Source organism: Coturnix japonica, chromosome 2 (assembly GCF_054131305.1).
Source record: "Coturnix japonica strain WE chromosome 2, WE-NBRP24, whole genome shotgun sequence".
Lineage (NCBI taxonomy): Eukaryota > Metazoa > Chordata > Aves > Galliformes > Phasianidae > Coturnix > Coturnix japonica.
The window spans coordinates 120,901,096-120,914,125 of NC_140664.1; the positions used below are offsets into that span (position 1 = coordinate 120,901,096).

Here is a 13,030-nt window from a genome sequence, read left to right on the forward strand (position 1 = left end):
ACCTCCAGGATGCAACCTCCCTGGGGAATAAACACTCTTGGCCAGCACTGAAACCCAGAAATCTCCTTTGCAGAGCTCTTTACGATCTGCAGCCAAAACTGTTCACAAATGCTGGGATCCAGGACCGCAGTCCTTGACAGCACACGGCTCCAGACATTTCTATGGGGGAAGTTTAATCTACGAGGATGTAGAAATCTAAAACAAAGTTTTGCTCAAAGTAACTGTTTGTCAGATCATGTGCCTCTAATTTGGTTTCCAGTGACATTACACAGCTGCAGCCAATGGACTCCTGCCAGGCCCAGCAGTTACTGAGGTTCTTTTTGGTTTAAATTTAGTATCTGAACATGTTTTGCCCATCATTAAAATGGAGAGTAATTGCTCAAAAGTGAACCATGGATGTTACAACTGCAAAGAACTTATTAGGTCACCTAGCCCTATCCTTGGGGCAATGCAGAATTGAAAACACATTGGAACACATACCAAACAGAGCCACGTTTGTTCTTTTTCCTACTCTTTTTTTCTTTTTTTCTTTATTGTAATCATTAATCAGTATATTCAAAAGTTCAAAAAACAACCACAAATGCCAGTGTAAACATGCTTCACGTATATGAGTAATATAAAGTATTGCACATATGAAAGTCCTATGTTTGGTATCTCTTCATGGCGCTGTTTCATCAGAGCTGTGCCAGTGACGTGAATCTCAGGAGCTAGTAGATCTTATTTTGGAAGCTGCTTCATGCAACAGTTCAATATTTACAAAGGCTGCAAGCTCCCCATCCTTTTCACATGTGGATAATTCTACCTGGGATATTCGGCATACAAAAGTGTGTGCATGTGGGCTTGGGTGGCCTCATGGTGGCATTTACCAGCTGATCCCCTCTGCCCCTTTGGAGAATACTGCTGTTTGTAGCTTGCTGGGGAGTGGAATGTGGTCAGGCCCACCATCCTCAAAACCCTGAGGTGCAGCCCCTCCTCTACCTGCGTCTCCTCTCAGTCAGTCTCGTGGGCACACTGTGAACGATCAGCTGAAGGCTCCATAGAGGTCTTGCAGTTTCCCTCAGACATGAAGATGGAACACACCTTCTCAGGCTTCCTTACATTGCTTAGATTTCACAGGTCAGCTTGCTTGCCAGAAATGGTGATATATCTGTTAGATTGACAGAAGTGACCACGTCTTATGGCTACTTCCATCCTAAAGTCTTCAGAAGCAGGGAGGCAGTTACCCTAAAGCAGCCACAAAGAATGGATGAGGCCATCTAACTACTGGATGGGAAAGAATAGGAGCTCAGGAAACAGAAGATGTGATGTTTGTTTCAGAAAATGAACAACCCCTCCTAAAGTATACACAAGCTGGCAAATTCCTCACTAAGACAGCACTGGAAGACTTGGGTTTTCAGGCAAAAATTTGCACAGACCCAGAGCTCAGATCTCCAGTTGAGATAAGGACCAAGCTATTTTTGCTCAGAGAAGAGAATGAGTGAAGCCTCTCTGCCTCAGAATCCCCAAGTCAGGAAGACCAACCAACTAAAAAACAAAAAACAACCCACGCCAAAAAGCACTCAAACCAAATGTGTGCATTGTTACTCTTTATCTCAAAATATCTTTTCTTCTTCTTGTTCATGCTTGGCTGGCTGGCATCCTATTTTCTGCATAAACAGAAACCTTGCTCACTTTCTCCATGAGACTCTGCTTACAGGATCATTAAATGCTGCCATAAACTTTGGAGAAATATCTTCAGCTCTTTAAATACACTGCTGGATTCTTGTCCATAAAATGAAAACAAAAGGCAAAGATTTCTTCACATGAACAAAACATTAGGGTCTGTGACATGAATTCAATACAACAGCTGTAGCCATTTTAAGAGAGCACTCCACCAAGTAACGTAGATGGCAAAAATAAAACCATCCTAGCCCCAGATTCCCAAGTCCTCTTCATATCACCACAGACATCATGTCTATAATAACTTAAATCAGTAATTTAAATCACAAAGAGTTGCATGGGCAGCCATTAGCAATGGGGTGAGAGGGGAACTCATCTACTGCATCATAATGCCTATGGATTTTGTTATCTGGGTGTGATCCTCCCAGCACTGGACTGAGATACAATACATGCTTGTTTATCATATGACTTATCTTGCAAAATATTAAATAAATCCTCTGTTTTGCCAAACGCCCTGTAGCAAAGAAAGATGTGCTCAGTGTGTACAATTGGTTTGCTTTTCTATTTACATGCAAAGTAAGTACATGATTTCTGTATTTTGACTTTATTTCTCTTAAAATGTAAATTGATGGTTATATCAGATACTTATCCTGAAAAGGTGGAAAAATAAATAATTGTGCCCCATCTATAAAATTCTTCGTAGACTACCTTTGTTTTTCAGAAGTACTTCCACAGTACTGATTAATTGCTTGTCTCCCTGAGCCAAAATGTCATGAAAGTTCTTAGGGAGGTGTCAAAGGTATTCTGCATGATACAGTAGTGTTCAGAAGCTCTATCCCATTCCATCTTCTAGACAGTACAGCAATGCAGGCATTTTCTCCTTGGGAGATCTGGGCTTGTTCTGGAAGCGCCTCAGTATGCCACACATCTTCAAAAGCGTCTGCTCAAGTGTAGACTGACCGAAATATGGAATAAACATTCTGTTCAATGGTGAGTATGTTCTTAAGACAGTGATAAAGTTTCTTTCTTTGGCAAGGATGGCCATCCTGTGGCATATTCTCAGAACGTAGCTTAGATCAGATTATGATGCCATTTCACTTGCAGGCACAAAAGAAGATTGGTGGAAGGAAACCTTCAGTTCATCCTCATTGTGTTCTAGTCTCAGGCAGGATTCTGACTTGATCTGTCACTCTCTTCCTCTATGCATCAGTAGTCTTGTTATTTGTCAGTTGTTCTCTGTCTGCCATGTCATCTTGAGGAGGCCTAGCTCTGTCAAAGAAGCCACACTGTGGAAAACAATCAACAGAAACAAAGGTGTCATGATAAGACAACCACAGGAGGTCTCAGCTGTAGTTTCGTACTTCACTCACTTGATCTGAAAGGTGAGGTACAGTATAGCTTTAAAAATTCAAACGATATGAAAGCTATCTTTACAGATGATGTTTGGGCCTCCTTGAATTCTGAAACTAACTGACCCCAATGAGGAAACTGTCAATTTCTCTTCAGAAAGACATTCATTTAGAAAAGATTAGGATGAGAAAATAATAAAAATGGAATATGTGTTGGGAAATGTGTACAGAACACTGCTGTGACCAAGACTAAAGATCAGGAAGATATCTGTCAACTAACTTTAAATGCCTTGAAGTTATCTTTCTAGTTGAAAGTAGTTCCATAGACCTTAGAAAAGGTCAAAGCAAAATACTACCAAGAGGTAACTCCTCTCACCCTCCCATGGTTTAGAGATTCCTTGTTGTTGTTGAACTACAAATGGCATCAGGATAGTTAGAATTGTCTGAACAGCCATATCCTATCATACAAAATTATTTTCTTCTTTAAAGAGGAACTATAAGGATGGCAAAAAGCCACACTCATTCCTTGTAACATAGCAGTTTCCAATAACTTGTATTTAAGCCCGCAAAGGGAATGTAACAACAAACACACTAATATAAAATGAAATTAAAAATGAATTGTCAAAACTGGAAGTGTTGTTACATGCTAACAAAAACTGGAAATTCCTGAAGTATTCAGAGAACACAAAGTTAGAGTCACTTCTTTCTGAACCTAAACATCCTGAAAAAGAGGCTCATAGGTCTTGGGAAACAGAGACAAACTCTGTAGTATGCCCATTTATAACCACACTGTAATAATAAGGGAAGACTTTGAAAATAAATTCCCTACACAAAGGTCAGTGACACTAGCATGTCAAAACTGCCAAAACAAAGAAGACACATGTCTATTGTTACTTTTCCTCCAAACTTCCAGCCTCTTTTTTTCCTCATCTGTTAGTATCTTCCAGTACTTTTTAAAGAGAACAGTAACAGTAATAATGCAACATACCTTCCATAAAGCAAGGGTCAACACCGCTAGTACCAGTAGACCAAGCATTATTGCTAGTATTATAACCCACAAAGGGATGACAAAGGAGACATTTGGAGTGGACCAAATGACTGATGTTCTGATCTGGAATGAAAAGAATGCATTAAGTGGATAAAAAATAAGGAAAGCAAATCTGACAGTAGAATACAGAGGTTATAAGCTTTCACTTTAATGGTGTTTTTCAGATTAGAAACACACGCTGCTTGGAATTTTCCCATAGTGGCTTCATTTACTGCAAGTTTCTTTTCCCATGTTCATGATAATTACTAGAAATGGGATTTTCACATATACAAAAGTACTTGCCATCTCAGATGTAGGAATCATTTTTCCTTAGTACAATGTAGGAAAAAAAACCCAAACACCTTTCATTGCAGTTCAAGCAGCAAAATTCTATTCACGTTCATGCTGGTATAGCCTACACCAGTATAACTTACTTACATAGAAAAATATTCAGAAACAATGGTTGACTGCAGCCCAAATTCTTTATTCAAACCACAGTAGATACCAGCTTTTAAAATTCCTGTCTGATGTTACCCCCCTTAAAAGAAGGTGAGACTCCGTTACATACAAAGACATTAAGTGTAAAACACACTGACCCATTGTCTGAGGCTCTAGAAAGCAGCAGATGTGTATAACACAACTTGTGGATGGTTTTTGTTGAGTCAGCTTCTCTCTCCAGAGCTTCATCTTGACAAAGAGCAATAATAACCCTTCCGTATTTCTCCTTCTGGGTCATCCATATAAGTAACCTCCTCCTTGCTCTCCCCTCTGTATGTTGTACCAAATGTATTCTATGCTCCCAGACTGCTGGGAAAGCTCCTCATCAATCTCATTTAATATTTACTCTCTCCCCGCTGTTCTTAAGTGGGAAGGAATGAGTCTGAGCTTTCCTTATCTCCTTCAGCCACAGTTATGCCCCTTAAGGTTTGTCTTTTTTTTGTGTGTGTGCCAAACTGTCTCCTTAATTGCTAGGCTAGGAAGTTATTTCTCTCTGGGGCTTTCAGCTGGACCTCTCTCATTTACTTTTAAACAGAGTAAGTCTGTTGCAGATGGAAGTTATTTTGTTGTCCATGACAAGACGACAAGTTTGCTTTGCAAACTGATTACACAAACTCTCAAATTATCTTCCTCTTTAATGCTGGAGGTACAGATAGGAAATCTGATCCTCTTAATAAGTTTCTTGACCATTGTCTACTCCCTGATCTGCTCTCGTTGCAAATTATACTTGTTTTTTGGCTATTAACTCACGGGCTAATACACCTTAAATTTAGTAGAACTCCAGCTGGCTGATTCATGGAACAGCATGCTAAATCTGAAAACTGAACTCGTCCTCATGATCTGCCCTAGACTTCCCTTTCTGTAAGCACCAGCAGATCTTTCTCCTGACTACCATCACGCTTAACTGGAAGATGGTTCAGAACAGTTCCACACACTTCATCTGTGCTGCCAGCTATCCCTGCTCTGACACAGTGCTTGCAAACATGGCAGTCTGTTAAGGACTCCTGACGCTTCTGTTTTTTATAGCATCCCTCACTGTTATAGGACACATAGTTGAAATTAAGAAAAAAGTTTCTGTGTGGAATAACAGTTAGCTTCTACCAAAGCTTACACTGATTGTTACACTGTAATTCCTGAGAGACTGCCCAGTCCTCACAGTGACACTCCAACACTGACTGGTAGCATGAAGTGTTTGCTGTGTTGGTCACACAATTATGGAATCCTAACAAATACATTCACATAATACACTTCTATTAGAGCAGCTGCAAATAGTTATTACTCTACAACACTTAATTTCTAGTCAAGCAAAAAGAAAGTACGTGCAAAGAATAAGTACACGCTCTACAATTAAAGCAAGAGAAATTAATTTCAAGGCAAACAAAGAATATGAAAAGCCACTGCTGGGTCCCAGCAGATATCTTGTGTGAGTCACCATGTCACTGCAAGGATACCACTGCCATCACTTTGGGAAGTTCCTTAAGCACTGCAGAACTCTGTGGTCTCTCTGTATCACTATGTTCAGCAACAGCAGTACTTATTTCATATGGACAAAGTACTTCTAAATGGCTTTCCTTGTGTCTCTGAGTGGTACTGTATCTGGCAGTAAAATGCAAGGGCAGAGAAAATGAGAGAAAGGTCATCAGAACTGTCTGCAGAGATTCCTTCCAGAGAAAAGCCTGTTAAGGAAAAGGATGAATTGAAGTAAAAGGCTGATCTGGCCAGGGACATCAGAAGGACACAGACATGGTGGGCTGCATGAAGCCTGTAGCAAGCAGTGAGCTCAGATGTCCAACAAAGAAACCTGCTTGAAGATCCTCATGCATGCTTATCTGAGGCAAACTTTGAAGACCTGGTTGCACATAGCACAAGGGCGGTGGATTTCATTAGGCTTTGGCTAAAGATGATGGGCAGTGTATGGAACTACAGACACCAATGTAGCTGTTCTGTGACTCCTCTTAGGCACTATTTCCCAGACATCTGATGCACTTGCTTGCTGTATTTTCTTTCCTTTCAGGCTATGGAAACAGGAAGACAACCTGTCTCTGCTTGTGTGCATGTCAGCACAGAGCCAGATGGGGACATCAGGGCCTTTTCAAAGGTGCACTGTACAGCGATGTGGCAGCCTTGCCTGTTCTGCATGTGCTCATAATCCTCTCCCCTAACCTTGTCTTAGGCTCCTGAGAGACAGCAAATGGTTGTGCAAAATGCTTGAGACTTATTCGGTGAGCAGAAGATCACCTACAGCATCATACTCACTCCTGTGTGTGCACTGACAGCAGGATTAATACCCTGGGCCACCTCCTTTTACACTTGCACAAAGACTTGGGGGGCTGTGGACACAACTCCTGGTCAACACCTTGACACCACAAGTCCTGAACACCCACAGGACTGAAGCAGAAGCAGAGGGGAAGACAGAAACAAAGCATCCCATCAGCTTTGCCTGCCCCAGTTCACCATCTCCACAGAAGACAGACGCTCCTCAAACAGATGCTGTCCACAACGCTCTTCCATACGATTTTGATTTAAGATCAGTCTGCATTGATCGGCTTGGATTTCTGTTCTTCTCCATGTGGTAGGTTTACTGCTGCAGGACCAGAGCCAGGGAATGTTTTGGGGAGGATTTATCTGTTTTCATCTAAGGTGGCCAACATGAAGAAGTGGAATTCTTGCACGTGCTCCCTGTTGGCACTGCCCTCCAGACTCATTTTACCTTCTTTCTCATTTCAGAGCAAGAAGACTTCTTTATGTTGCATACTTTATCTTTTTTATTTTTTAAATCTTTTTTTTTTTTTTTTTTTTTTTTAAATTTTCTTTGCCATTGGTTTTACAGATTGGGCTTTGCTATGGATTTTGGTGCTATCATAAACTTAACTTAACATAAACTACCATAGTTCTAAGATTGACTCTGCCTTCAGTGGACAGCAGGAAGGTGGCGTGGTGAGGCCCATTGGCAGGTCCTCCTGCACAGGTGGGAGGTGGGTCCTACTACTGGGAACACCCAGCACCAGTGCAGTGCCTACCAGTGAGCTTTGCACAAAGCTTTTTCCCTCCTGTCCTTTGAAAGATGCACTTTAAGAATAATATTGCATCCGTACTGTTGTCTGCTACTTTAAGAAACAGTAAGTAAATTAATTGCTCTAATACCAGGATTTTTACTGCAGATGTTGACCTTTCCCTAATCTTCAGTCATTTTGCTTAGAGACTGAGGAACAGTAACTCTTTAGTACTCCTACATGCTCCCATCCAACTTCAGCAGAATTATATTCCTGCATGCTCTCAAAAAACACTCAGAAATAGAATGTAAAAGCTCCTTTGAGCTTGTAAGTCATAATTATTATAGACATTGATGACGACTCTTCACAAACATTTGTACACATACATATCGTAGGGCACAGAAGCACATTTAAAGCAGAAGTACTCAAGTAAACTGGTCAAACAGTTTATACAACAGGCTTTCCCTCTGAAGATCCTACCAAACATCTGAGATAAACCAAAGTATCTTATTAAATTCCAAAACTGGCTCAAGAATCAGAAATGAAAATGGCAATTAAAATTCTGTTTATTCTAACTCTGTATAATGAAAGGTATTATATTTTCCCTTGCACAAAAATTGATCAAGTATTACATTCTTATTACCATAATAATACCTCTAAGAAAAAGTGACACTTTATCGTTATTGATACATCAGCAAGCAAGGAAATCCAATGAGCTGTACAATAAATAACTGTAATTCCAAGCCTATCAAAATCAACATAAATACTTTTATTGACTCTACTGAATTTTGATTTAAGCTCCACTAAGTTTCCAGCTATTTTCACTCTAAATTTTTACTGTAAAAGATTCCATGGTGATGAAAATAAAGGCTTCAGGGCTACAGATACGTAAGTGCATGTCATTACTGATGTGCGCGCAAATATTTATTACATTAAAATTAAAGACACATTATGATCCTGCATCACTGGAACCCAGTACTGAATGAGCTAAATGAAGGCCATTATGTCCTCTGCTCTTATAGAATATATTATCTTAATTACGTAAACCACAAGGTGTTAGCTGGTTCTTAAGTACATACCATTGACAATTGATTTTAAAGAATTAAAATCTTTATTCCATTTCCTGCCTTGCAGTGTCTGAAAATAAAAACAACCCATAAACTTCTGAAGAAATAGCTGGAAACTTTGAAAACACAGCTGCTGACCTTTTCCAGAAGAAGCGAAAATATTAAGCATTGCCCAACTTCTTGCAAGTGGAACATCAAAAGAGCTTGTGCATATAACACATCAAGATGTAGGGCTGGCAAAAATCCACTGCCATGTCCAGATATGAAGCAACATAAAAGCACTATCATTTTTCAACATTTTACAGTTGCCATTACTGGCATTTTGCTGTAAATCATCTGCACCAAATAACAAGCATTATTCTGCTGGAGTAAGAGAATAAAATGCTTATCTGATCACCGGTAGATCATCTGACACTTGCTGAGAACAGCAGGCTATCACCTGGGGTACAGCGCTTCAGTCCAGATGAAGGCACCACTATCAAGAGAGCTCTGCACAACATGTGTTTCTGGTATGGAACACATGCTCCAAGAAAATAAAAGGGCCTGAATATATCTGTCAGACTGGTGCCTTTGAACCTTTTTGGGTTAATACTGCATTAAGTATCCAGTCTTTCTGATGAAATCATGGCTTCCTTGGTGTGAGAGGCTGAATTCTGTCACTGAGCTTATAGGACAAAGATCTAACCTTGTGTCTCCCCACTGCAAATATCAACCAGCCATTATGCTCATGTTCAACTCTAAATGTTATACCTTGCATCCTTTACCACATATTCAGTGTAAACTCTAAAGTGGTAAACTCTAAGGTTGTGTAGACATTAAGGTTGATTTTAAAGATGAGAAAACGTCCTGTTTCCTTCTACTGTATCTCAACAGACCAATATGATGTATACATATATGGACTTAACCTGGAGGGGTTCGGGCTGAGATCACCACATAAAAAACTGTGAACAATAAATCTTTGTAAAAATGAGAACAATAAGCCTTCAAATTTCACATGACTCATACTAGAATCAAATTTTGTGCTCGCATTTTACTCACTTCCATCCGTAATGAAAGAAAAAAAGAGCAAAATTTTATCCATGATATTAGACACCAGAATAATAAACTCCTTTTAAGTTGCTCCCCATGCTCAATGCGTTGGCAATGGGAAACAAATCAAACATACACTTCCAGGATTCATTTTTCATATAACAGCCCAGAGCCATACTAATCTCACTCTGCAAAGCAGGCAAATACTTTGATATTCAACTAACACGTCTGGAGGGATTACCAGGTAATTTCATACCCTGTACCTGATGCTCTGTGAGGTGGCAAAACCTGGCATGCCAAGCAGGCCCTTGTGAAAATAAGGGTCTCGAGGAAGCTTAATATAGATAAACGATGCCAGAGATAGCCCATAAGCTTGTGTAAGGGGACTGTTCACTAGGAGAAGGAGATCTCTGACTGTGGGAGAAAGAACATTTTGTAATTTTCACCAAAAAACAATGCTCCAGAATTGTTTTACTGCACATGAGGTAATTAGATCCTCGCTTTCACAGCTCTGTTGTTTTCCTCTGGGTGAAAAATCCATCCAGACTGCAATAATACAGTCCACACACGAATGCAGCAGGCAATTATTTCATAATGGAATAAGTATCACGTAGCAGCAACTTCCACAGAAAGCAATAAATATATTTCCTTTAGGTATTATTTCAGGAATTTACACTAGAAACACAGGAAAGAGTGATCTCAATATTTTCACCTATAAAAACTTCCACAGCAGAGATCAGAATGACCAAATAAATGTGTTTCACACAAAGGTATCGTTTTCAGTTACTTACTGCTATGCTTCCCTCGGGGAGCTTCGCTGGCTGCACTTTATAGGGCATGTTCTTAACTTCGAAGGACACATTGGAAGAAAGAGTATATGGATCATTTTTCCTCTGAAATTAAATAAATAGAAGAAATTATTAAAAAAAAAAACGTACCTGTACCTTAAAGTATTATGAGAAATAAGCAGAGAAGAAATAGAGGTAATTGATTTTCTAAAGCAAAGATGGTTTCTTTTGGTAAAGTGTCCCTGGTTCCTGGGACATGTGTGCATCTACAAGTTTCAGGATAAAGCTGAAATACAGAATGCATGTTCCAAGTGGGTACAAAGGGTCAGATGTACAGAATGGCACATGGAGTTGTTCCTCATATTTCTCCCTGCAACAGGGGACTGGTGAGCTTGAAGCAGGGGGAGGTTTATGGGGTGTCTATGTTTTAAAACCTTGCCTCTACTCAGAAAGGCAAACTGGAACCTGAGGTATTTTGAGAAGATTCCCAGGCCCACGTTGAGGCCAGGCTGGTAAGGCTCCTTGTTGGCATCAAAGGAACTGCTCTGCACTCCCATCACAGAACAATAGGGACCAACATCTCTGCACTTCACTTACAGTGTGATTGATTTCCTATAGCAGTAGAGTTCAAAAACAACCAAAACAACTCACCTCGCTTTTTTACTACACCATGCAACATCAATGTTTAGTTGTTACTGCTTAACAGGCTGCCTAATAAAACTTTTACACAGCTCTCATTAAGCACTTCAGTGTAGCCAAAGATGTTCAGACTAAACAAACTGCAGCTGTTTGTTTTTCATGTTTCATTTAAATTTGCCTGTATTTACTAGACATTAGATTACATATTAGAGTAGGCTATGCTAGGCTAGGCTAGATTAGATTAGGCAGCATCTTCCGTTGTTTAGAACAACTAAAAGTTACATCACACAGCTCATGCTGAGACTTTTAATTAGTCCTGTCACCTCATCTGGAAGCCAGGCGGGCAGTCATACCCTCCACCCAACTGTCTGCCTCACTGTGCAGTTCTGCCCTTGCCAATGACCTCTCAACATGGTACCTAAGTGCAGAAATCCCCACTGTCAGGAATTGGTGTAAACCCTGACACCTGAAGGCTCCTGAGCCTTAGTCTTCTTGATTGCAACATTTACTCAAAGGGATACAAACATTTTCCACACACAGGTTTTGATTCCTTTCGAGCTCTTGGCACCATCAGTATCTAATTGGAACTGGTTTTGAAGGCTAGGTATACCATCTATCAAGTAAATCTTCCAGAACTCTTAAGTCTTCCATTTTCACTGACTGCCATGTAGTTAAATAGGAAAGATCTCGCACTGTGTCTGCCTGCTTCCTTTCTCATTTTTATCCCAAGGAAGGATGCCTGATGGGTTACCACGCTCTTCCGGAAGACAAGAAACCTGTTTCACATCCCATCTCTGCAGCTGATTTTTCTGGGTAACACTATACACGACTTATCTTCCATATATATCCACATATCCATATGAAGTTGGGGTAATGATAAGAATCTCCCGTATGAGTGCTTCAGTTTGCCCTGAAGAGAATTAAATAAGGCCTTGGAGTTGCAAATATCGTATTCCTTTGCATTAGACTCCTTGAGACAAAAAATGTTAATCTTACATATAAGAATATTTTGGAAGCACTTAATCATTTTTTGCTACCTGTCTCAATCCTTTCTGAAATATCAGAATTAAACACAGTAATCCAGCATTGATTTATGGAAAGACAGAGCCTTGTAAGTAAAGCAATCCCTTATTTTGGCTGCAGCTGCTTACAGAGTACATTGAGTAATGAATGTACTGGGATGAATTTTAAATTATCCCAGTAACCTGAGCCAAGTGTAAATCCTACCTTCATACCCCTCATAATCTCTGTGCACTTATGAAATTTCCCCCATCTTCAAGGCAGACTAATGTAGAAGTACCGAAAGCCATTTCTCATCTTCTCAAGTCAGATTTGTTATTTAATAATGAATGAAACCTGCAGTATTTCCCATTTTTATAGCATTTCCTGTGATTTTGTTTTTTCTGTACGCTGAACTGTACAGTGCTTTATTGCTTTATAAATCATTAAATTAATTCTAACCATCACAGTTACTAGGTTTTTTTTGACTGTATTCATATCCAATGAATTCAGAATGACCCTATCATTTTCTAAATCACCTTCTGCAAATCTCTTTCTCCCACCTTGTATTTTTGGCACATTCAGGAGTTCTGTTACACTGACAAGACTTAGCTTCTATGTGATTATCCAAAATCTTTTCCTCCCTCCTAAATGTTGTTTTCCTCTGAAATTTCCTGTTGCATAAAAATATACAAAACCTTTCAATTTAAGAAAGGTTTCTCCCTTTTCAGCTGTTTTATGGAGCAAAGACTGAGACAAAAAGGGTCTATGATAATACGGGCTGCTCTTTTCTTGACTGAATGACAACGATTTCTTGGCTTGGGTGAAGCTGGATGGTTGTGCTCAATCTCAATTTTCCCAGAATTGCTGATGTTGGAAGACGCCTCTGGAGATTGTGTAGTCTGAGAACATGTTCAGAGTTGGGTCAATGAACAGGATGCCCAGAGCCATGTTAGCTATGTTTTGAATATCTCCAAGAATG

The 13,030-nt window shown here is 39.8% G+C and overlaps 1 protein-coding gene across 1 annotated transcript in view; it reads right to left on the reverse strand.

The window, feature by feature from the left end:
- Positions 1–2,247: 2,247 nt before the first annotated feature.
- The window catches only part of ITGA8 (integrin subunit alpha 8), an 84,519-nt gene continuing 73,736 nt past the window's right edge, over positions 2,248–13,030 (reverse strand). Inside the window, exons 28-30 of the mRNA XM_015853426.3 lie at positions 10,414–10,515; positions 3,997–4,119; positions 2,248–2,945 (exon numbers count right to left, since the gene is read on the reverse strand). Of these exons, the coding sequence (XP_015708912.2) occupies positions 2,859–2,945; positions 3,997–4,119; positions 10,414–10,515 (312 nt within the window). The 3' untranslated portion in view covers positions 2,248–2,858. The remainder of the gene's footprint in view (positions 2,946–3,996; positions 4,120–10,413; positions 10,516–13,030) is intronic.